Below are 26835 nucleotides of genomic sequence, written 5' to 3'. Positions count from 1 at the left end.
TCAGCAACTAAGGAGATTATCATGTGTTTATTTTTCTTTCAATTTGTTAATGTGGTGGATCATATCAATGGATTTCCATATATTGAGCCACCCCTGTATAGCTGGCATGAAGCCTACTTGGTTGTAGTGGATGATATCTTTGATGTGTTCTTGTATTGGGTTTGCAAAGTATTTTGTTGAGTATTTTTGCATCAATGTTCATAAGGGAGATTGGCCTGAAATTGTCTTTATGCTGGGGTATCCAAGGTTGCTTGTTCCTGAATAACTGGGTTCTGGATATGCCATATTGTTCTATATTTTGATGGTTGAGCTTTTACGCTGGCCTCTACCCATTGGGCTATCTTAGGTGTTGGGTGTTTGTTTCTGGTACTTTCTGGAATCCTGTGGTGGGTCGAATCCCCTTGGCAGGAAGATGATTTTTTCCAAAGGAGGTCTCCTCAGCTTTTTGGGTATGGTCACTGAATGGCAGGTGTTTTTTAATAATTTCCACAGCTCACCTCAGACATACAGACCTGAGCAATAATTTTGGCCTTTGTTAGTAAAGGGGGCTATCCTCTCACCCAGAGAAATTCTGGAGACAGCTGCCCTGCTGCTGGGTTTCTTTCTGTAAATTTAGTGAGCTGCTACTGTAACCTGAGTGCCCCATGGTTTGGTCAGTTTAGTTAGGGATGACTGGTTGTCCCTTGGAGCAGTTGATCTCAGGGAACCCAGGATTCTGTAGGTCTGAGTTTGGAGCTCTGTGCCCCAGTACCCAAGTGGTAATCAGTGGCAGGTGTGCACCACTCTCATGTGTGCAGCAGGAGGCTAGAGTCTGGAGCCTGTGGATAACTGAAACTTTTCTGGAGCTAGGTGTCCTGAGGTAGGGCCAGATATTTCCCCCACCTTTGGGCTTTCTCCCAACAGGAAGACCCAGTCTGTAGTGTTGGGGGGGGGTGTAGAGTGCATAGGTGCTTGCGAATGGTGGCTCCAAGCTGGTGACTGGACAGAAACCTGGAAAAATTTTCTGATAATATTCCCATATGTGGTCATGGTGGTGGTGTTGGTAGTGGTGGTGGGCGGGTCAGCTGAGTGCTCTAAGCTGGGACCTGCTGTTTACCTCCCTGTGGGGTTTTCTTTCTACAGGGAAACCCATCCTTTAGTGCCCTGGGGTACACAGTTCTGTCTGTGATGGAGAGTTGGTTACGTGGGTCTGGCGGCTGAAGTCCCACTCAGGGCTGGCTGCTGTGCACCTGCAAGTCTACAGGACCTTTTCCATGGATATACTGGATGGCATTCAGTCAGTCCCACTTGCTTCCTTCCCTGTGGGTTTTTCTTGAGAGTGGGACTCCCAGTCTCTGGTGCTCTGGGGCACACAGTTCAGACTGGGAAGGTGATCAGGACACACTTCTTGGGTCTATTTCCTTGAAAACCTTATTCCTGCCAAAACAGCCCAGGAAATTTTCCAGGGATTAGCTGGGTGCTCTGAGGTTGAACCCAATTGTTTTTCTCATCATTGGCTTTCTTATCACCTGGTAAACACAGTCAATATTGTTTAGGGACCAACTGTTCCAACTATTTGTCACTGTGCAGTCTCTGTTACCCCGCTGATCAGTATGCAATCAGCCCTGCAATCTGGAATCTGTTTTTAATTTTAAATGAATATGAGTATTTTGATTGTAGTCATGAACATGAACCTCTTGTGTGCCTGATCGTCACAATAGTCCAAAGATGTGTTCAGAACTCATGAACTTATAGCAATTGATAATAGTGGGTCCCAGTTAAACACTGACATTTCAGACCAATTATTTGCAAGAGCAGCAAGAGCTCCTCACTGCTGAGCCATCTCTCCTGCCTTATGTTGCTTACATATATCATCATTTACATTGCTAATATTGTCATCTTTGTATTTTTAGCTATTTAAACATGCATTCCTTTTAGTAGATCTTATTAAAGTTACAGTTTAAGCTAGGGCATTGTAGATTTCTGGAAATTGAATATACAACTGGAGTGAATGTATAATTTCTTGTAGAAGCTTCAGTAAACACCTCTCAGTTCTTTCCATCTTTTATGTTTGTTTTATTGAATTAAAGGGGAGACTCTGTCTTACTATATAGTTTTGGCTGTCCTAGAACTCTTTGTATAGATCATGCTGGCATCCAATTCAATAAGATATACCTGTGTCTGCCTCCTGAGTGATGGAATTAAAGGCATGACAGACTATACCAGCTTGTCCATAATTTTTTTTGTAGTTAGACACTGTTCATAAATTTCTCTGGTGTGTACTTAGTACTGTTCATCTGTTAATTTCTCTCTGTGTGTCTCTGTCTCTCTCTTTCTATTTTGCTCTCTTCTCTCTGTTTGTCTTTGTCCACATTAATTGCCATGACTATTACAAACCTCTATTCTATTCAGATATGACACAGTTAAACTTTGTTATTCTGTTTTCCTCTAAAATGACTTAGTGATAACATTCACACTTATTTTTTAATAGAAAAGTTTTAATCTTCATTTTAAACTATAGACTATACATGATTTAGAAAGGAAAATATACAAAACAATGATCAAAGAATAATCATGTGTTCTATGCCTTTTCTTTTGTCTGGGAACTCAGAAATATGATGTTATCAGCTATGATTATTGTTGCTTGCCACTCACATTATTTTTATCCATCTATTCACTGTAGTACAATTTCCCTTCCACAAATATATGAGCCCCCATTTTCATATACTGGTATGCCAAATCTCTGATCCCTGGTCAAAACATGATATCCAGTGCCATGTTGTCTTTTGACTGACACCACCCATCTGTTCACTGTCACCTGATAGCCACATCTCATTTGTTGCTAGATAAGATATGATGACTGTGTTTTTTCCTTCCACCTGTCTCATGACAGGGTCCTGACCTACTTGCCCAAGTAACTAAAGATGATTCATACATCACTCAAGAACCCAACTAATGTCTAATTCATATTCATGCTTTACAAACTAATGAAACGCCTTTAGAAAGGTTTCCAAAGCATGCCTTTGGTTTTCCTTACAATCTAAACTTTAAGCTTTTTCTTCTCCCCTTGTTCACCTGATGCACAGCACCCAACTATCTAACACTAGCACTTCTGTGTCAGAAAATAAATGGAAGCAGCACTAGAATTATATGATTCTATTGCCAATGAAGTATAAATTTATATTGTTGCTACCCTTTCTGTTGTACAAATGCATGGCATATTTTAGAATTCAGTGACCTTCAATGATGTGCATGTGAAATTCAGCCAAGAAGAGTGGGCTTTGCTGGAACCATCACAGAAACAACTCTACAATGATGTGATGTTAGAGACCTGTAAAAACCTCACTGCGATAGGTAAGACAGCAAATTTTCTTTCACTTTTAAAATAAGGAGACAAGTCTTACTTTGTTATTGATCCTGTTCTATGATTCCAATTGAGAATGAGGAGGAATGAGGTGAATAAATCAGGCATGGTTCTAAGGGTCATAGAAGATAGTGATTTAAGTTTTGCTTTAATAATAATATGATATTTCCAGTCATATATATTTTCTGGTACTCTATTTTAGGCTACAATTGGGAAGACCATACCATTGAAGAACATTTTCAAAGTTCTACAAGTAATAAAAGGTAACTTTATTTGCACACTGATATAGATATGAATCTTAAGAAATTTTAATGTGTCCTGGAAGTTTGTTTTTTGTTTGTTTGTTTGTTTGTTGGCTGCTTTTTATTTTCTGTTTTTGAAATAGTTTTTTTTTTCTGTGTACTGTGGCTTGACTTAGACTTGCTTGTTAGAACAATGTGATCTCAAAATCACACAGATCTGCCTGCTTCTGCCTCCACAAATGCTGGGATTAAAGGAATATACCAGCACACCTGGCTGTGTCCTGGAGGTTTTAAAGAAAAGCAACAGTGTAAAAAGAGCACTGTTTTAAGTGTACTGATGATCATTAAAATCTCACAATTCCACGTACCTCAATGTCAGGTATCTGATTTCTATTTGCAAGGCACTCCCCTAAGATAGAAGAAAACAAAATAATGTTGTAACAGAAAATACCATTGAAATCATATAGACATTACAGCTACTGAGTTAAACTGCCAATCTGTTTAGTCTCATTCTATCTACTCAGATATTGTAAGAGGTATACACATTGAATAGGTGATCACTATGTTTCAAAACCTTCTAATGAGCAGATATTTCATAGTACAACCAGTGTTACACATATTCATGTAGTAACACTGTAAAGTTTAGTGAAAGGACCAGCTTATGAGAGTCAAGAATATAATTGTGGAGAAACCTTAATCCCTATATGACATGTCTATGATGAACAAAAAAAAACGTGTTAATTCAATGTGGGAATCTTTTATTATTCTTGTAATTTAAATTGGTATATCATATGTCACAATGTTTATAAGACACATGAGCATAGAGATATTGAAAGAAGCAGTGTACCTGTGTTTCTCCAAGAATAATTAATTTTGTAGAAGTCCTCACTTTGAGTAGATTTTCTGAATGTGATAAAAGGTAACAGTTAATTGGTTTTGCAACTTCACTGAGAATTCATCAGCAAAATCATACTGCTGAAAATACCTATGAATACTAGAAATTTGGAACTTCTTCTGCTTGTCCTGGCTCACTTTGTAAATGAAGTGTCATTCATACCGTACAAAAATTTGTGAATGGGATTGCTTTGGTAAAACTCTGAATCCTTATAATACTCTTCATATACACGAGAAAACCTCCTATAGAAAAATGATGCTATAAAAGTGAACCACATAATAAATGCTCTTACCATCACAGAGATCTTCAAAAATACCCATAATGAAGGGGAATGCCATGAATGTAAATAAAATGATAAAACTTTAAGATTTGATTCTTCTTTATCATTAGACCAAATTATAAAATTGATTCATATAGATAAATATATTTATTAGTGTAATGAAATGACTGTGGTCAATATTTCACATGTGCCAATTATCTTTGCAGGCATGAAAGCAGTCGTACTGAAGAGAAACCTTTTAAATGCACTCTATGTGGTAAATCCTTCCACCATACCACTGGTCTCAAAAGCCATGAAAGAACACATACTGGAGAGAAGCCTTACAAATGTAATCAATGTGGTAAAGCCTTTACAAAAAACAGTCAGCTCATACGGCATAAAAGAACACACACTGGAGAGAAACCATATGAATGTAATGAGTGTGGCAAAGCCTTTTCACAAAACAGTAATCTCATAAGCCACAAAAGAACACACACTGGAGAGAAACCATATGAATGTAATGAGTGTGGCAAAGCCTTTTCACAAAACAGTAATCTCATAAGCCATAAAAGAACACACACTGGAGAGAAACCTTATGAGTGTAACCAGTGTGGTAAAGCTTTTGCAAAAAACAGTCATCTCATAAGCCATGAAAGAACACACACTGGAGAGAAACCTTATGAATGTAACCTGTGTGGTAAAGCCTTTGCAGAAAACAGTCATCTCTTAAGCCATAAAAGAACACACACTGGAGAGAAACCTTATGAATGTAACCAGTGTGGTAAAGCCTTTGCAGAAAACAGTCATCTCATAAGCCATAAAAGAACACACACTGGAGAGAAACCTTATGAATGTAACCAGTGTGGTAAAGCCTTTGCAGAAAACAGTACTCTCATACGGCATAAAAGAACACACACTGGAGAGAAACCTTATGAATGTAACCAGTGTGGTAAAGCCTTTGCACAAAACAATCATCTCTTAAGTCATAAAAGAACACACACTGGAGAGAAACCTCATGAATGTAATCAGTGTGGTAAAGCCTTCGCACATAACAGTACTCTCATACGGCATAAAAGAACACACACTAGAGAGAAACCTTATACATGTAACCAGTGTTGTAAAGCCTTTGCACAAAACAGTCATCTCATAAGCCATACAAGAACACACAATGGAGAGAAACCTTATGAATTTAATGAGTGTGGTAAAGCCTTTGCACGCAACAATAATCTCATAAGCCATAAAAGAACACATACTGGAAAGAAACCTTATGAATATACCCAATATGATAAAGCCTTTGCACAGCTGTCTCCGGAAACATGAAAAAACGCACAGTGGAGAGAAGCCTGGTGAGGATAGTGTGATAAAACCTTTGCATATAACAGTCATCTCCTAAGACAACAACACATTCTGGAGGGAAACCATATAAATTAACTGTGTGGCAAAGCCTTTGCACATAACATCGCCTAATACATAAAAGAAAACATACTGGAAAAAAGCTATCTGACTTTAACCAATGTGAAAAAACTTTTGCACTTCAGAATCATCCTCACACTCATGAAAGAAATCCTAATGGACAGTGCTTTTAACATGGTGAAACCATTCCGTATTTTTATAATCTTCATCATCATGAAAGGATTCATACTGGAGAGAACTTTTGAATGTGTTAAAATGGTGAAGCCTTGCACAAATCTAGAGTCATCATCATCATAAAAGTATCCTTACTGGAGAGGAATTCTTTGACTATAAGCAATATAGAAAGGCCTTTGTGTTCTTTGGTCTACTGAGATCCAACAGAACTGAAAAACTAGCTCAATGGAAATGACTTCCCTTTTGTGAAGGGGACGGGGAAAGGGAATGGGGGCAATAGGAATGGAGGGTAGTAATGGGGGAGAGAAGGGAGTGGGACTACAATTGGAATTTAAAGCAAATAAAATTATTTTTAAAAAGAATACAATGAATGGTGAATATCAATTACATGCAAAAGTATTATAAAATGTGTTTAGGGAAGACTTATTGATAAATCTGATTCTCAACATTTACTGTTTTCAATTGCCTCACTTTAGACAAGAAAAGTTCAGTCCAGTGGATGAATATGTAGGGAATGGTGAACTAACACCAGCCAGGAAGTTCTCTGAGAGTAATATAACAGTGGTAGCCTGTAGAAGTTTCTTTGTGTATACATATATATTGTTCCAGGGGTTCTATTGAAAACCATCACAACCCAGACTGAATTTTGAGATGTGAACGAGGAGGCTTTCTCTTCCATGTATGACCCTGCTGCTGGCCTAGTTGTGTAACAATGTAAGGGTGAGTTTTCTGTCTGACTTCAACTGGGGAGTGTCTTTAGACATAGATGCTACTAGACAAATTTAATAGATGGCTTTTGACACTGATCCCTGCTAACTCTCTCCTCCTTTTAAATATAGGATGATTAGGATCTATGCTCTTGTTCATATGATAGGAATGTGCTATCTAATGCAAATCAAGCATTCTTGAAGTACCTAGTTTTGAATGATTATATACACCTATCCATGGAGCATCCCAATCATTTCCCAAGGGGTATATAGCCTCTGTTTTCTGGAATTCAATTTGAACTTATTTCCTGAGGTGGTTCCTCTAGACAGAAGGAGAACCAAGTTCTTTGAAGTGCTTGTGATCAAATGTTTCAGACTTCATAGCATTTCATATTTCACATGTTTCTGGATGTGAGATGGTCAATTAAACATTGTCTTGTGAGTGGGACTCTGTAAAATGAGTTATGCTTAGTGTTAATTTCACAGTAAGGTTGCAGGCAAGCTTCAGGATATGGAGTCTTCTGACCTGAGCAGAGTGGCCTATGGAGAAGTAATAAAAACAGAAATATTACTTCCTTGTTTTAATAGCTGAGTAGTACTGTGATAAGACATAGGTGGATGGCAGAGGAGGGAAACTCATCTTTTGAGTGGGATAGAGGGAAGAGAAAGGATGTGACCAGTAGGAGTTGAGGGAGGGGCCTTCAGTCAGGATATATAATGAATAAACTGTGAAAAAATTAAAAATAATTAATAAAAGAAAAAAGAATTAGAAAAACAAAACCAGAGAGCAAAAATTTGAGTTCAGTCTGGGTAAATGCCCTTGCTCAAAAAAAAAAAAAAAAAAGATATAAAGAAAGAAAAGAGTAAGCATCTTACCATGGTCTTCCTTCTTGATTACCTTCCCTAGGTCTACAGATTTTAGTATGAGCATCCTATATTATATGTCTAATATCCACTTATATGTGAGTATGTACCATGTGTGTCTTTTTGCTTCTGAGATACCTTACTAAGGATGATAATTTCTAGATCTCACCATTTGCCAGCAAATTTCATGATTTCTTTGTTTTTAACTGCTGAGTAGTATTCCATTGTGTAAATGTACCACAATTTCTTTATCCATTCCTCAACTGAGGGACAACTGGCTTGTTTCCAGCTTCTGGCTATTACAAGTAAAGCTGCCATGAACATGGTTGAGCAAATATCCTAGTTGTATACTTGAGCATTTTTTGGATATATGCCTAGGCGTGGTATGGCTGGATCTTGAGGTATGACTATTCCTAATTGTCTGCAAAATAACAGGAACCTATCACAGAGGTCCTCTGAAAGACTCTACCCAGCAGGGTATCAAAACATATGCTGAGATTCAGAGCTAAACATTTTCAGAGTGCAGGGAATGTTATGAAAGAAGGGGGAGATAGAAATATCTGGATGGAACAGGAGCTCCACAAAGAGAACAACAGAATCAAAAGGTCTGGGCACAGGAGTCTTTTTGAGACTGATACGCTAAACAAGGACCATGCATGGAGAAAAATTAGAACCCCTACACAGAAATAGTCCAATGTGTCTCTGTATCCAAGAGGGTTCCCAATAATAGTACTAGGGACCATCTCTGACATGAACTTGTGGGCTAGTTCTTGGATCAGCTCCACCTGAGTGGGGAACTATCCTTCCAGTCCACAGAGAAAGACAAAGAAGCCAGTCCTGATGAGACCTGATTGACTATAGTCAGATGGAAGGGGAGGAAGTCCTCCCCTATCACTGGACTGGGTGAGATACATAGGAGAAGAAGAGGGAGGGAGGGTGAGATTGAGAGGGGATGGTGGAGGGGCTACATCTGGGATACAGAGTGAATAAACTGTAATTATTAAAATAAAAAAGAAAAGAAAAAATAAAAAAAAATGTTTAATAAAAGAAAGGAGAATCAAAGATGGTGGTACCAAGAGGACAGTTTCTGCAGAGCAGTAGAGCAGTGACTACACAGCAAGCAACAGACCAAACTCTGAGCCCTAAAACAACAGCAATTGTGTTTCCAAGTTAAGAACAAACCCCATGGAGTGGAAAGTAATCGCTTCTTTTCTCAGGCCACCCAGATAAACCATGGAAGAGTTCCTGGGTCCCTGCAGGCAATAGGTCACCAGCCCAGAGCCACATGACTGTGTGCTCTGGTCACCATCCCAGAATGTACTGTGGGCCCCACAACACCAGAGATTGGGATTTCCAGGCTAGAAAAAACCCCATGGAGTAGGAAGCAATCACGCCAGACCTCAGGTCACCCAGAAAATCCCTGAAAAAGGTCTGGGCTCTAGAAGGTGCTCAGGCCAGAGAGCTGCTTGTCTGCCCAAATCACTCTCCCACACAGAACTGTGGGCACCAAAGCACCAGGGACCAGGTTTCCTGTTGGGAGGAAACCCCATGGTGAAAGAAACATCAAGTCCAACCTCAGGGCATCCAGTGGAATTCCCCCACACTCCCCCAACAACTTCTCATGAAAAGTTTTTGGGTTCCTTCAGATGCCCAGTCAGCAGCATAGAGCCACTTACCTGCTCCTGTGTGTTCTACTCAACATCCTAGACTGAACTGTGGACCCGAAAACAGGACAGACTGGGTCACCCTGTTGGGAGGTAACCATAGGGTGGGGGAAACATCAGTTCCAAACTCAGGACAGCAGTTTAGGAAAAGTTTCTGGGTTCCCACAGGCTCCAGGATCTAGCGTCCTGCTGCATGCATGACTGCTGCACTCACCTGCTGCTGATTACCACTTGGGTACTGAGGCACAGAGCTCCAACCTCAGATCTATAGAAACCTGGGATCCACAGATCAACACTAGACAAAACAGTCCCAGCATGATTCTTAAATCCCTAGCAGGGTGGCAGTTCTACCCTAGCTTCGCTCTAACAACAGAGGAAACACTCTGTATGCCCTCAGGGACACAGAGCTAAAGTCAGTTTCACTGTTATCTGCAGTCTGTGGCCTGGAACACAAAATGAGTACCTGAAACCATTCAAGAAAAAGACTGGCAGGCATGAAGGTGCAGACTTGTAATTGGAGGACAAGAAGCTGAGGGAGGATGATGAGTTCCAGACAAACTTGGGCTTCATGTTTCCAACTGCTTGTCCCATCAAAACCCAGAGAACTGGACTGAAGATATAGCTCAGTAATTAAGACACATACTGCTCTTGCAGACGACTGTTTTAGGCTTCCCAGAACCTGTATCAGGTGGCTCACAACCACCTCTAGCTCTTGGGCATCTCTTACCCTCTTCTGGCCTTTGACAGGCATGTATACCCACATGCACACAGATAAATTAAATCTACTTAAAAATTGAGAATGACAGACAGAGAGATATGGATGGGTGGACACAGCATGAGCTCGCCCTGCACTGGAGACTACTAATGTGCCTAAGACCTCTCACTGTGCCTGTCAAGCTGCTGCACCCATCAACCTGCTGCAGCTCCTGCTAACCCTATGTCGAGTCCATCAAATCTTCTGCTACTTTCTCTGTTCATCACTGCCCACTAGTTCACTCTTTTTTTCTCTTTCTTGAGATGTGGTCTCATATGCCCTTATCTTGGTCTGTAGCTGAGGGTACCACAATCCTGAATAGTCTTTTGAGCTTTTGATCTTAGCCATTCTGATGGGTGTAAGGTGAAATCTCAGGGTCATTTTGATTTGCATCTCTCTGATAACTAAGGGCATTGAGCATTTTTAAGTGTTTCTCTGAGATATTCCTCTACAGAAAATTCTATGTTTAGCTCTGTCCCCATTTTTGATTGGATTACTTTTGATTTAAAACATTGTTTTTGAACAATTTTTGAACCACGTTTCTTTGAAAGAAATAACAGATTTTCACAACAATATGTATGTATGTGTGTGTAATAGATATATGACAAAGATGATAGATAGACAGATGATAGATGTGAGATGGATGGCTAGATAACTGTAATAATATGTGTGCAACAATAGGAGGCATGCTTGTATAAAACATCGTGATAGGCTACGGTCAAATAGAAGGGGAGTAGGACCTTGCCTATCAGTGGACTAGGGGAGGGGCTTAGGCGCAGAAGAGGGAAGGAGGATGTGAGCAGATGGAGATGAGGGAGGGGGACACAGCCACAGTACAATTTGAATAAATTATAATAAATGATAATAATAAACAGTAATGTAAAAAAGCATTGTGAAATTTATATTCATCTCCAAAGATTATGAATTCCTAATTCTTTTAAACTGTTAAAGGTCCATGTGAAAAAAGCAGCATTCAAAATCATTAAGTCTGTGAACCTTAGAGTAAAACACATGTAAAAATCACAGCCGATTTTAAAGATGACTGCACTGTACTGAGATATAGTCAGAAAGTTTCAAGCACAAAGAAGTCAGAAAGTTTTGAAGAGTGGAGAGGACTACACATGCTTATTAATATATAGTAAATTTTATATGTTAATCCTGGAGACACAAAGAATTTTGACTGAAGAGATATTCTGTCAATTTTATAATAAAATATGTAGTATACATTGAACATATAATAACCATGGATAAATTATTCAAAATAAGAATGCCTGTCTTTAAAATGATTGTGTTTTGGTAACATTAAAAATTTTTAGCTCTTGCAAAGTGTTTTATTTCATTAACACATGTCATTATACAGTTCTAATTAAGATAACAAAATTCCACCAGACTGTAAAGTTCCTCATTAAGATATTTTACTGAATAATAGTGATATTAAAATTATGACATTTAGTTATGAGTCTCAGCATCTGCTGTGATATGCTGCTAGGTAGTCTTTCCAAGGTCCTCTCTGGTAGGCTCCTGTCCTGTTTCTTGTTTTCTCCTACTTCCAATGTCCATCCCATTTGTCTTGCAAAGTGAGGACTCATCTTACTCCAGAACCTCTTCTTGTTTAGCTTCTTTATGTGTACAGATTTTAGTATGTTTATCCCATTTTATAGGTCTAGTACCTATGTATAAGTGAGTATATACCGTGTGTGTCTTTCTGCTGCTGGGACACCTCACTCAGGAAGATCTTTTCTATATTTCACCATTTGCCTGCAAATTTCATGATTGCCTTGTTTTTAATTGCTGTAGTATTCCATTGTGTAAATGTAACACAGTTTCTGTATCGATTCATCCTTTGAGGGACATCAGAATCCATAACCAAACTTTGGGCAGAGTATTGGGAATCATATGAAAGAAGGGGGAGTTAGTAAGACTAGGAGAGGATGGGAGCTCCACAAGTACCAAATATATCTGGCCACAGGGGTCTTTTCTGAAACTGATTTTCCAACCAAGGACCATGCATGGATATAACCTAGAACCCCTGCTCAGACATAGACTATGGCAGCTCAGCATACCAGTGGGTACCCTAGTAAGAGGAACAGGGACTGTCTCTGACATGAACTCAGTGGCAAACTCTTTGACCTACCCCCAAAACCCGAGGGAGGAGCAGCCTTGCTAGGCCACAGAGGAATACTTTCAGTTAGTCCTGGTGATAACTGATAAGCTATGGTCAGAGGGAAGGGGAGAAAGACCTCCCCAATTGGTCAACTTGGAGAGGGGCAGGGAGAAGATGAGGGAGGGAGGGATTGAGAGGGAATGAGGAAGGGGACTACAGCTGGGATACAAATAAACAACATGTAATTAATATAAAAAATAAAAATTATAAAAAAATGACATTTGAATATTGGAAACAAAAACACATCAGAAGGATATCTATATAATGGCATGTCATAACTAAACCCATTACTATTTAAAAGGACATGAATAGATGTGATGAAAGTAATCAGGCCTTCCTAACAGTTGAAATTAGTTCAGTCCCAGGGAGTGCAAATATTCAAAAATGCCAGTTTAGACCTGCTCAACATGCATTATCAAAGGAATTTGGGTTATTAGAACCAAATAAGAAAAAAAAAAAACATAAAAAACAGCATTCAGCAAAAATTTGTGAAATACTTTTTGTTCATCAAAGTAATCATTCTCCTTGTTCCAACAAAAGGGACCTGAGGATCTCTATTGCCCTGTGGCTCCTATCAGAATACCAACACCCATGGTGGCCTCCAGGTTACCTGAAGGGGAAGTAAATGTTCTTGTTACACATCTCAAAACACACATTTAGATTCCTGTCCCTTCCCAAACATCCTAATCTCTCCTTGCACTATCCAAATCTTCTAAATATTCTAGAAATACCCTGTCTTTTTCCACTAATTAACTTATTAAATTTATATCTTCACCATACACCCCTCCCTTCTTTCCTCACAGTCCCCAAATCATTCTTCCCCTCTCCCTTTTTTTTTCTCTTCTGAGAGACACCCTAAATGTACCAACCCATGCTGACACATCACATCAGGCAGTACTAAGAGCATCTTGTCTCACTAATGACAGGCAAGACATCACCGCTTGGGGAAAAGAAACTAAGGGCAAGAAACAGAGTCAAAGAAAGCTCTCAGTCTAATTGTTAGGGGACCCACATGTTGAGTATCCTGCACATCTGCTACATATGTGTATAGGGACCTAGGTTCAGCCTATGCATTTATGAAATCACAGTTTGTCTCGGTGTAAGCTATCTCTACTTTTCTCCTAATAATCTCTATTCTCTTCTAGACAGCCTCGGTCATATCAAGTCTGCTTCTTTTACTCTCTGCTCTGAACTCTTCCAGGTGCCTCTGAACATTTTTCCTCTCTGACCCAATAATAAAATCATTCCCTGTAATAATGGAGTGGCTACTATTTTGCTGGTCTCTTTGCTGTCCCTGCACATACAGTTTGAATATTTAAAGTACATATTTTGTTAAGTGAATATTACTATGCCTAAATCATGTTACACCATTCAAGGAATAGGTACTGAGAAGCCACAGTTTTTACTTGGGGAGGATTAAAGATACCTGTGAATAGAAGAGTCAAAGAGAAGCATTGGCAATGGTTGTCATCAAACACACCAGGCAATAATGTAAAGGTATTTTATAAAATATTGTCAACTCAGTTTTATGATGAACTTGAAATTAAATGCTTATGTCCAGAAAGTCATTCCTATCTAGCTGAATCAGTGTTAAAATAGTGACAAATAAATGTTTAAACCCAGAATGTTGTTGGACTTTGGGCTGAAATCTGACCAGTTTCCAACAAATCTTTGTTGACATAGTGGGTAAAACAACTAGATGAAACAGAATATAATCTCTCATAACTTAGGCAGATAGTATTGAAGATACATAGATATCATTCTCTTGTATATCTCAGAGCATACCTCTTTGACATGATAACTGTGTTTCTTTGGGGTAATGGTATTGACTATTTCTAACAGGAGTAGTTGTCATGAAGGAACTGTTAAGAATTAGTTCACATGTTCTAGAGAAATCAAGACTGAACACTTCTCGAAACCACTAGTCTATCAAGAGAATAATAACAGTCATTTAAAAATACCTTCACAGTGGAGCCTGGAATAGAGAAACTCTCATTGAGCATGAAATTATTTTTTTCTTTGCTGGTGCTAACCAAAAATGGCTACAGCAGTCTGTATACAAACCACTGAAGTGTAAACATTCTGTAGTAGTCAGAGGGAGAAACCACAGTGATGTCAACATTCCAAGGCTTAGGCCATAACAGACAAAGTGACACATGCATTTCATTTCCTTCAAACTTTTGACTTTAAATCACTCTTTTGGATCAATTTTTGAAACATATTTATGGAAGAAATAACATTTTCACAACCTTGTGTGTGTGTGTATAATAGATATATGATATAGATGATAAATGGATGATAGATGTTAGAGAGAAGGATAGCTTACTGTAAAAATATGTGTGCAACAATAGGAGGAATACTTGTATAAAACATCGTGAAAGGCTAGGGTCAAATAGAAGGGGAGTAGGACATTGCCTATCAGAAGACTAGGGGAGGGGCTTAGGGGCAGAAGAGGGAAGGAGGGTGTGATCGGATAGATATGAGGGATGGGGACACAGACACAGTACAATTTGAATAAATTGTAATACATGATAATAAACAATAATGTAAAAAAAGCATAGTGAAATTTATATTCATCTCCAAAGATTATGAATTCCTAATTCTTTTAAACTGTTAAAGGTCCATGTGAAAATAAAAGAACAACAAGGCAAGAATTCTAGAAAAACCAGAGTGTGTAATCTTGACTGCTTAGAAGGACAGAAATGCCCCAGGTGAGGCTTACTTCTCAACCATTATTAACTACTCATACAATGCCTTTGAGTCCTTTAACAATGCCTTCAAAAGCTTCAAAGCTCATTATCACAAGTAAACAGTGAACAGGTCATACAACTTGCTAAGAAAGAAAGAGAGGAGACTAGGCCACCAGTCTGCAATTAACTTTTTTTTCCAGTAAAGCCGCATTTTCCCAAGGTGTTACCTGATTAGTACATGTAGCTGAAAAGGAATGACAAGGATTTGAAAGTCTTTAGCAGTGATTCCCTAGACTTCAACACTAAAACACAGTGTTTACAGCTTTCTGAAAGCTAATTCTGGCGGACATGATACCTATTTCTACTAATTTTACTTACAGAATACAGAGAAAAATTATTCCATTTTTTGGAAATACTGAATATTAGATTAAGTTCTGTGCTTTCCTTCCCTAAGGTAGAATGTAAACCTCATGAAACTAAAACCTGCTTTACTTATGGAACTTTATTCCCTGTTTTTCTATGGTTTAACCATTGTCCTGGTTTGTTTCTCTGTTGCTGTGATAAACACTGATCAGAGCAACTTTGGAAAGGGTTTATCTGGTTTATAATCCATCGAGGGAAGACATGGCAAAAACTCAAAGCAGGGACTGAGGCAGAAACCATGAAGGAACAATACTCATTGGCTTGCTCAATTACCTTTTTTATACAGCCCAGGCCCACCTGCAGGAATGGTACCATCCACCTGCAGGTGGTACTTCCACAATGGACTGTGCCCTCCTACATCAATTAGCAATTGCCCCCATGGCAATCTGATGGAAGCCAAATTTTATTTAAGGTTCTTTCCTCTCACGTGAGTCAACCCGACAGTTTGAGTTAGCCATTATAACAGTCTTTGGCTATAGAAAAAAAAAACAAGGCTGGGCATGTAGCTCAGTCTGGTAGGGAAGTAAGAGGGGGGAAGGAAAGAGAGGGAGCAAGAGAAGGAGCGGAAAGAGAGAAAAAATTGCGTTTTCAAGGTACAGTCCCTAGTACAGGGAAAAAAGAAGGGAAGAAGGGAGGAAAAGAAGAAAGAAAAGTAAATAACAAGGCAAACCAAGGCCTCCTAATACTCCCCAACACCCAGGATTGAGAATTGAACCTGGGGCCTCACTAGGCAGCTGCTTCACTATACTGAGCTTTGACCACAGACATTTTTCTACATTTTATTTTTTGTTTGAGATTAAGTTTCCCATTCAGGCCTTGAACTCATTCTGTAACTCACAAAAGCCTTGGACTTGGTATCTTCCAGCATCTGTCCCCCAAATAGCTGGGATTATAGACATGTACCACCAGGCTGAACAAAGAAATTGTTTTTATAAAAAAATGAAAAATATTTAAACAAAGAAAACCACATGAAGAGAGGACAAAATTAGAATTATGGTGCCATAAATGGTAGAACAATGGGGACCACCAGAAACTAGAAGAGATGAATATTCTTCCCTAGAAGCCCTCAAAGGCAGTTACCTCCTGACAAGTAAATTTCAGAGAAACCCCCCAAAATTATGCAAGAATAACCACCTGTTGTCTTAAGCCTCCACATTTGTGATACTTTGTTATAGCAGCCCCTATGCTGGAAAACTAACTTTTAACTAGTATGTAAAATATCATTAAGAAACAGATTTAATCCTGATGGTGATGGCCAACACCTCTAGTTCCAGAATTTGAGAGGCAGAAGCCAGCAGATCTGAGTTATGGGAAAACCAAGACTACACAGAGAAACCCTATTTCAAAAATTTAAAATATAAAAAGTGAAAATAAAATAAACTGAGAGAGGAAGATAAAATGTTTTTAAAAAATAAAGATTTGAAGTTGGGCATCTTGGCACCTATAATTCCAGCAACTCAGGGAGGCAGAGGCGGGTGGATCTTTATAATTTCCAAGCCATCCTGGTCTACAAAATGAGTCCAGCATATCCAAGCTACAAAGACCAACCCTGTCTCAAAAAATATGTCCTTTGTATTTTCCTCTTAAAATGTAATGTTTGCAAGTACTGGTGGCAACTTCCTATTGAGTTAAAGGCAAGACTAGGCTGCGGAAATTCTGTCTCAAAAGTAAAAAGGAAGGAAGGAAGGAAGGAAGGAAGGAAGGAAGGAAGGAAGGAAAGAAAGAAGGAAGGAAGGAAAGTAGGAAGGTTGAAAGGAAGGAAGAAAGGAAGGAAGGTAAAAAGCCAGACCATACTAGTACATGCAGCTGGTCTTTTTAAGTTTTAATAAAACACATTCAAAGTTTTCCAAACATATGTTCATACCTATCACAATGAGATTTCTCACATGGGGGGTGTTTAAGCAGCTAACCTCAATTCTTATCATTCCTTCTACCAATATTCTGCAATTTGGTTAGTAAAAACAGGAATCAAATAAGAAAAGTCAGAGTTAAAAATGATCCTTTATGCCAAGCAGTGATGGCACACACCTTTAATCCTGGCCGTGCTCTGGAGGCAGAGACAGGCAGATCTCTGGGTTTGAGAACATTCTTGATTTACAGAGGAAGTTCCAGGATAGTCAGAGCTACGTGGAGAAACCCTATCTTGGGAAAACAAACAAACAAACAAACAAACAACAACCAAAAACTGAAAGAAAAAAAGGAAAAAAAACCTGTATAAATTCTCAGAAGAGTACATAATTCATTAGAGTGAACTTGAAGTTCATGATTTGCTGTTCAATGATGGAGTTAAATACTCACAAGTAAAAATGGGAGACCACAGGAAGGAGGGAGACTTTACAGTCTTCTCTTATCTGTGCATTGCATATAAGTAGATCATCTGTACATTCAACCACAAAGTTCTTCAATAACTGCTTCTCTCAATGATGCCCTCAATTAGTTGCACATGACACTGAAAAACATTCCTTCACTATCTATGTCCCTGGATCCTGATAACCTATCCTGTCACCTTATACCTTTTTTGCCAGCATGAAACTGAAAACTCAGATTTACAGTGCTTTAAACATATAATGTTATTATTTATCATGTTAAAAATAAAGAAAAACAAAACACAGAGCAGCTATCTAGATCTGCTATGCCAACCCTACTGTCAGTCATTAGTTATCCAGGTTCTTTCTAGCTCTTTGCTCTGTTACTCTTACCCAAGATGGCTGCTACATCTCCAGTCCATTGCTTGCTTGCTTGGATTGGGTTTCTCTGTGTAGGTTTCATGGCTGTCCTGGAACTACTTCTATAGACCAGGATGGCCATTAATGCAGAGATCCAAATGCCTCTGCCTTGCCTCCCAAATTCTGGGATTAAAGATAAGCCACCACCTCCCAGCCAATCTCCAGTCTCAGCTAAAGAAAGGCTAGGAGGGAATACACACCATTATCTCCTTAAAACACTTTTGAAACATTATATTCATCATTCTATTTATATTCAACTAATGTAGACATAGTCACATGATTATATCTATTAAAAATTTAAAAAGCACTGGAGTTGACTCAGTGATTAAGAGTACTGACTGCTTATCAAGTGGTGCAAGTCTTTAATCCCAGTGCTTTTGAGGCAAAGGCAGGTGGATCTCTGTGAGTCTGAGGAAGAGTTCCAGAACAGCCTGGACTACACACCCAGAGTCCATGTCTTGATGACTCCTTCTCTCCCCCACAAAAAAAAGGAAAAAAGAAATATAAAGAATTTGTTTTAATTTGAAAACAATCTCTTCTATACAGCCATGTAACTAGACAAGTATTATGGCTCATCTCATCTAAAAGAAAAATAATATCTATTAGGGAGAGCTGAATATCTCTTCCAAGTTCACAAAATGCATTTGCTGATCCTCTTCTTTCACCCCTAAGCAATGGAGTACCCTAAAGCCTGGGCCTTCATCATTTATTCATATCTTTGCTATGCTTGTAGAGAGGAGACCAGCATAACTGTCATCTGAGAGGCTTCATCCAGGAAATAATGGAAACAGTTTCACAGACCCCCAGTCAAACAAACATTGGGCAGAACTCTGGGAATCTTGTGGAAGAGATAGAGGAAGGATTGAGAGAGCTGGAGAGGCAGGAAACCACAAGAAGACCTACATAGCCAGCTCACATGGGACCATGGGGCCTCATAGAAACTGAACCACCAACAAAAGAACATGCCTGGACTAGCCCTAGGCCTCTTACACATATGAAACTGATGGGCTGCTTGTCCTCAAGACAGTCCCCTAGCAGCTAGAGCAGGAGCTGTCTTCGACTTGGACTCTGTTGCCTCCCTTTGGATCCCATTTCCCTAGCAGGGCTGCCTTGTCTTGCCACAGTGAAAGAGGAGGTACTTAATCCTGATATAACTTGATGTGCCTGGGTGGGTTGGTTGGGGGAGGTACAGGGAAAGTGTTTGGGAGGTTGGGACTGGCAAGAGATGAGGGAGAAGGGTTGTGAGTGGGCTGTAAAATGAACAAATTAATAAATTAAGGAAGAAAGAAAAAATATAACTGACCCATAGTCATCAAAGTAACAAGATCATGAAAAAGATGAGGGAACTGTTCCATATTGAAAGACTAAAGAGATAAAAAACAATGCAACACTTAAATATACCAACTTCTTTCAACATTTCTGTGAGTAATAACATAGTAAAAAAAAACCAAATTAATTGGAATACTATATCAGCATGAATTTCCTTTTAATAACTGCACTGTCATTATGTAGGACAACGTTCTTGTTTGTATAAAATTGACACTAAACCACTCAGAGTGACAGGGCATAAGGTCAGCAGCTTCCTCTCAAAAATATCGAAAGTAAAACAGCAATTAACTGTACATACTTGGAACTTTTTTCAAGTTTGTTATTGTTTCAAAATTGTTGTGGGGAAAGCTGGGCATGGTCTTTAACACCAGCACTTGGGAAGCCAAGGAAGGCAGATCTCTGTAGGTTCAAGGCCAGCCTGATCTACATAGGGAATTTCAGTACAGCCAGGACTCTATAGAGGGAATATGTCTGACAAAAAAAAAGAAAGAAAAAGAAAACAAAACAAAATTAAATAAAATTGTTGTAGGATGAAGAAAAATGTAACTGAAAACTGAACAAGATTAAAAACAAAACTGATTCTCCACACTAGCAGTCTGGGTAAGTCTATGTCTGTAAGAGACTGACATAGGTCATTTCGGTGAAATGACATGACATTTTGGAGCAGTAAGATTTTCTAAATACAGCACAATGTCAATGTCTTTTTTAGTGTGTGTGTGTGTGTGTGTGTGTTTATGATGCAGGTGAAGCATAGGGAACACGTAGGAAGGTTAGAAGACAACTCTGTGCACTCATTTCTTGCCTTCCACCTTTTCATAAATTCAGGGATCGAACTCAGGTCTCCAGGCTTGCCCAGCAAGAGCCTTTATCTGCTGAGCCATCTCACCGACCTGCAAGCAATTCTCTTAAGTGACCTCAATTAGGCAGTAGTGAGAAAAAAATGTGAAGGATCCCTTCTCTTAAACAAATACTTAGGGATGAATAAATAATAAAAAGTGATGAGAAAAACATTAGTACCCTAGTGCTACCAATGGCTAACAATCAGCAAAACACAACCTAAGCACCTCCGGAAACAAGGGGCTGCAGGGCTGGTAGCTAAAATTCCTTGCAAGTGTAAAACTGGATTAAACCTGAAATGAAAGAGCTTTCCCAGCTCTACAAACAGCAATGTATATACCAAACTATGCCATAAGAAGAATTCTCTGATGAAATAAAGATAATAATCAAATCACTTGAAAGCTAAGTGAGAGAGAGCACCAGCAGTGGTTGGATGTCTGTCTTTTATTTAAGAAGCATCATTTCATTCTGGAACGCCGGCACATACATTCTGAAACAATGTTGCGAGAAATGTGCAAGGCTCCTGTCGCCTTTTCCAGTACATTCATTAGACTGGGATGTCCAAGCTCCCCCACCCCACCCCACCCCACGCAGCACTGGACTCTCTGCATGTCCTTTCCTGGCGAACTGGCCCCAGCGTTACTCTTCAGTGTGCTCCTTCCCTCCCAACCCCAGCGGCAAGAGGGCGCGGTCCCGGGTAACAGCAGCCTCCACAGAAGCTCTTCGCAGAACACCCGCAGGCTCTCCCGACCCGCCCAGCCCGCCAGCCCCTGGATGCAAAGCTGAAGCCTCGCCCCGTGACCGCCATCCCGCGGGTCCCTCACAGACGGCCACCGCCAGGCAAGCTCAACTGTTGGGCGATGGCGGACACCCGTGGACCCGCCGCTTCTCCACCGCGGGACCCAACCCTCTTGCCTCCCCGCCTCCCAGTCACGACGCCCCGCTCCGCAGAGGCTACTGGATGGCAGAGGCGGATCACGGGAAGAACGGAGGCGGAGCCCTGGACGGAGACGGGGGAGGAGCCCGGGAACAACGGGAGGCGGAGCCCTTGCTGGTAAAGGCGGAGCCCGGGGAAGGACGGAGACATAGCCCGGGGTCGGGGACGGAACCGAGGAGGGCAGAGGCGGAGCCTGGTAGGGCGGGGGCGGAGCCCGGGAGACAGAGGCGGAGCCCAGGGCGGGGTGGGGGTAGAGCCCTGGGATGGAGGGAGGAGCCCAGGGCGGAGGCGGAGCCTGAGGTGGAGGCGGAGCCCAGGCGGCGCCCGCCCCACACCCTTACCTGGCTTCTCCAGGTCTCAGCCTACCACATTGAAGTCGTCCACTAGCAAAGCCCGGACCGCCGCCACCGCGCCTGGGAAGAGGGTTCCCGTCGCCGCCCTCGCCGCCGCCGCCCACCAGGCCTGGGAGGAGCTCAGCGTTTTCCTTCAGCGTCTGTAGCAACGGCGCTTCCGTCACGCTTGACAATGGAAGCGCGCACTGCGCCTGCCCTGCGCCTGCCCTGCGCCTCGCGCCCGCCCCTCCCCCGCCCCACCCGAGAGGGCTCGGCCTTCAGGTTCCTCCGTGGCCACTGGGACCCGAGGCTTGGGAAGTGGGCGGCCGGGCGCATTCTTGCCACCAAGGCCGAGCTCTTAGAAGCCGGGCCTCTGCTTCAACGCCCTCCTTCCCTATTCTTTATTTTCTTGTATCAGGGGTCTTTCCTTCCGCCTTCTCTCTCCCTTTTGCAGTGGGGGGAGAAGGGCATGGAGGGGTGCGGGGTCACTGGAAAGTTTGCTCTTTTCTGCTGCCTGCTTGCCACTGGCAGCAGGGAGGAGATTCTCTCGCCCTCGGCTGGAAGCTTGGAATTTGCATCGCCCAGACTTTCTGGCTGCACGTTTTTTGTTTATGTTGTGCAGATGGGAATTTTAGAAACAAGCCACCGAGCTGGCGGGGGAGGAAAAGACTTGTGCAATCTTCAGAGGCACATATGGTTTCTGGGATACCTGGGCTGGGGGCGGTTAGCTTGGGCTTTCCTCTGAGTGCCCAAGAGAGTTGGGTTCCACCTAAGAACAGGGCATCCCAGGGATCCTCCTGAAATGGTCCTGTCGCTCCCCAGGGAACCCTGCCCACCTGAATTTCACTGCTTTTTTGTTTCAAAGCTCTGGTAGCTGAAACAGGTATTAACTTCCAAGTTGCTCTATTGCAAAAGTGCAATCAGATAAATTCATGGGGCTCTTTGTCCAGTCTAGAGATTATCCTAGTCGATTGAGTTTATTTTTTATTTCTTTTTTTATTTTTTAAATTTTCATTAGTTACAATTTATTCACTTTGTATCCCCCCTGTAGCTCCCTCCCTCCTCCTCTCCCAATCCCACTCACCCTCTCCCTTCTCCACCCATGCCCCTCTGCCAGTCCACTGATAGGGGTGGTTTTCCTCCCCTTCATTCTGATCCTAGTCTATCAGGTCTCATAAGGACTGGCTGCACTGTCTTCCTCAGTGGCCTGGTAAGGCTGCTCCCTAAAGGGGAGGTGATCAAAGCAGGCCAGTCAGTTCATGTCAGAGACATGCAAAATCCATACACATAAAATAAACAATCTTTTTATACTTGGAATAAATTTATATATCATAAAAGTAGATATACACTCCATTGGCATTTAATATATCTCACCATTGGACAATGAATACAGCTGTCTTGTTTCAAACCATTTTCATCACCCACCCAAAATCCATTAAATATACACTACCATTTCTCTCTCTAGGCCCTGGCCATAACCACTCACTTTCTGATTCTATGGGTTTGCCTGTTTCCTATAACTTGAATTAATCTTGTCTGGAATATTGTTTCCTAGGTTTTGGGTTTTTGCTTTTGGGTTGGTTGGTTGGTTGATATTTTGAGCGAGGGTTTCTCTGTGTAGCCTTGGATGTCCTGGAACTCTCTTTGTAGACAAGGCTGGCCTTGAACTCACAAAGATCTGCCTACCTCAACCCCCTGAGTGCTGGGATTAAATGTGTGAGCCATCACACCACCACCTGGCTTTTTTCCTAGTTTTATCCATGCTCTATCATTAGTGCTGCCTTGTACTATATCAGAGCATCAGTACTGCATTCTCCCTTACTGTTGAATAACCCTCTTCTCTATGTACAAATCAGGCCTTGCTTATCCACTGGTGATTTAGAGCATAGAGCATTGTTTCTGTCTAGCGCCATGACCATGTATAGAAAATATGTGAGTGGGGCTAAAGAGATATCTCAGTGGTTAAGAGTACTGGTTGCTCATTCAGAGGTCCTGAGTTCAATTCCCAGCACCAACATGGTAGCTCATAACCATCTGTACTGGGATTTGATGCCCTTTTCTGACATGCAAGTGTACATACAGATAAAGCACTCACATACATAAAATGAATAAATCTTAAAAGAAAAAAAAAGTGCCTGAGTACCAGTTTGCAATTCTCTTGGTATATCCTTGAGAGTAGCACTAATGGACAGTAGTAAATTACATATGGTAATGATTTTACCTACCAACACTGAACAAGAATTCTAACTTTAGTTCTATCTTTATATCTTTGTCAACAGTTGTTTCCTTGGTTGTTTTTTTAAAATATTATAGATATCTTAAGAGGTATAGATTACTTTTTGTTTGTTTGTTTGGGGTTTTGTTGTTTTGCTTTACTTTTTAGCTTGTTTTAAAAAAAGGGGGGTTTTCTCTGTGTAGCCCTGGCTGTCCTAAAACTCACTCTGTAGACAAGGCTGGCCTCATACTCAGAGATCTATCTGCCTTGTACTCCTGAGTGAGTGCTGGGATTAAGAGTGTGCCACCACTGCCTGGCCCAATAAGTGTGAATTATTAATTTATGCTGTTGCTCTTAAGACAGGGTCTCACTAGAGACCCAACTAACCTGTGACCTAGTTTACTCTTGTACTCTGGATCCTCCAGCCTAATTTTTACCCCCAATACTGAGGTTAACAGCATGGAATTAACCACCAGGCCTAGCTGAGTAGATGTCTTACTGTCCTCCTGATTTGTATTTCTTTAATGACTCATGGTGTTCAGCATATTTTCCTCTGTATGACTGCCATTTCTAAATCTTCCTTGAAGAAATATCTATTCTAGTCCTCTGCCTAACTACACCTTTACCACACCCTGCTGAGGTGTCTAACCCTTGGCTTCCCCCATGCTAGGGAAGCTCTGTTCTACTGAGCCATACCCCTAGCCCAGCCCTGTTTGTTTTTGTTATTCTAAAAACTAGACTTCTGTCAAATAAAAACTCTGCAGACTTTCTTTCTGTAGACTGTCATGTTATCTTCTTGATATTACCCTTTGGTTCAAAAAAGTATTTTACTTTGATGAAGTCCAAAGTTTTATTGGTTTTCTATGATTTTTGTGTCATATTTAAAAATTAATTATTGAATTTAACATCATGAAAGTTCACTACTATGTAACCTTTGCACACTTATAGCTCTTATATTTTGGCCTTTGATCCATTTTGGGTTGACTTTGTAATGATAGGGTTCTCATTTTATCTTTTTTAAAAGATCTATGTTTATTTTGTGTGTGTATAACTCTTTGTGTGTGCATATGTATGTGTGTGCATGTGATGACCAAAAGACAGTGTCAGAGACCCCAGATCTAGAGGGAGAGACAACTGTGAGCATCCAGCATGGATGCTAGGAACTGAACTTAGTTCTTTGGATGAGAATCAAGTTCTCTTAACCACTAAGCCATCTCCCCAGCCCCCATTTACTCTTTAAATGCATATTGTTTAAATTCTCTTTGAAAATATTGACATTAACCTGAGGTAATCATTGTTCATCCTACTAATACTGAACTACATTCCCAACTTTCAAGTTTATTTTAATTTCTTTCTTTTTCTTTATCGAAGTTGTTTTCCAAACCTAGAATTGAGCACTACCTTCTTGACTATGTTTATTCTATTAAGGTCTTAGATAGACTAGTGGACATTTAAATGGCTGTTTTGTAAATGAAGTTTTCCCATGACATAAGGTAAAGGCCTAAAAGTACTGTGTGTTTCTATCTATGCATGAACACATTAACATCCACTGAAGATATACTTTGGTTTCTCACCTAACAACTGCCAGGCTGCTGAAACTGATAAGCCTGGACAGGACAGCCTGATTGATGAGGCTGGCTAAAGGCCATCCCACCCCCTAAGTACCATCCCACCCCCTAAGTACCATCATCTTTCACTAACAAGGGAGAGAACAATCCAAGTCCAGATTTGTTTTGCTGAGGGTTGGGAGCCTCAAGTGATGAAGCTATGCAAGAGAGAAGACAGCCTTTCTTGCCTTACAAGACAAGATGAAGCTGATTCCTAGTGTGTTGGGGATTTCTCACCCTGATACTCCCCGTGTGGACTGTGGTGGGGTAAGTGGTTTCATTGTACAGTCATTGCCAATGCTTGCTGGGGTTAGCCACTACAGTTTTGGCAGGCAGTCTGAGAGTTGGATTTGATCATATTTCCTGCAGCCACAACCAGGGCTCCTTCAGATTTCTTCTCCCAACCCATAACTTAGGAGACTGAGAGATGTGGAAATTTCCCTGATGACTGCCATATCTGAAAACACGCAGTTGCCTAAGCAAAAATCTCAATGACTGCTACCCTCGATACTGGCCTTTCACTCAAGCCCACATTCGTCTTTCAGTCCTGTTGCTCCTACTTCCCACATGTCCATTTCACACTCACATCATTGTCATTTCCCATCTTGATAGTTTATAATACCTTCCTTACACTTTTCCCTCTTCATTGGTTCCATGAAAAAATGGCATTTTATAAATGTAAAAAAAAATGGTATTTTATATGTAAAACTTATTTTTTTAAAATCAGGTTTTACTTATCTCAGGCTAGCCTCAAAAATTCCAAGCACATTAAGATGATGTTGAACTTCTGATGCCCCTGACTGCACCTCCTTATTGGGATTACAGGTGTGTACAAAACATGAGGTTTCATGGATGCAAGGCAAGCACTTTAACAACTGATCTATGTTCCAAGTCCTTATATAGAAAACCTAAAGACAAAAAGCAAGATATTGACCCAGTCTTAAAATTAAGTCTGTAAGCCTGGAGCAGTGGCACACATCTGTGAGCCCACACTCAGAGAAGCAGAGGCAGGTGGGTGGCAGTGAGTTCAGGGCCAGCCTGGTCTACACAGAAAAGCCCTATTTTGAGAAAAAAAAAAGTTAGTGTACCAAGCACACATTTTCAGTTTGAACTATGTTTGGAGTGCAGGAAAGAGAAATCCAGAGATGGCTGACAGACTGTGTCTTAGGCCATGGTGTCTTGACATTTTTTTTCGAAGTATCTGGGACTACAGTGGTCACAGTGGTACTGAGAGGCTTTGCAGGCTGTTCTTATATAGAT

The 26835-nt window shown here is 40.7% G+C and overlaps 1 protein-coding gene across 1 annotated transcript in view; it reads left to right on the top strand.

Annotated features, from left to right (window-relative positions):
- LOC132650959 (zinc finger protein 431-like) overlaps positions 1-26835 on the top strand; it is a 102747-nt gene that overhangs the window by 32941 nt on the left and 42971 nt on the right. Inside the window, exons 2-4 of the mRNA XM_060376277.1 lie at positions 3219-3333; positions 3546-3606; positions 4967-6012. Of these exons, the coding sequence (XP_060232260.1) occupies positions 3219-3333; positions 3546-3606; positions 4967-6012 (1222 nt within the window). The remainder of the gene's footprint in view (positions 1-3218; positions 3334-3545; positions 3607-4966; positions 6013-26835) is intronic.

This window comes from Meriones unguiculatus (genome assembly GCF_030254825.1).
Source record: "Meriones unguiculatus strain TT.TT164.6M chromosome 13 unlocalized genomic scaffold, Bangor_MerUng_6.1 Chr13_unordered_Scaffold_37, whole genome shotgun sequence".
Taxonomy (NCBI): domain Eukaryota; kingdom Metazoa; phylum Chordata; class Mammalia; order Rodentia; family Muridae; genus Meriones; species Meriones unguiculatus.
This window is presented reverse-complemented; position numbering and strand designations above follow the sequence as displayed.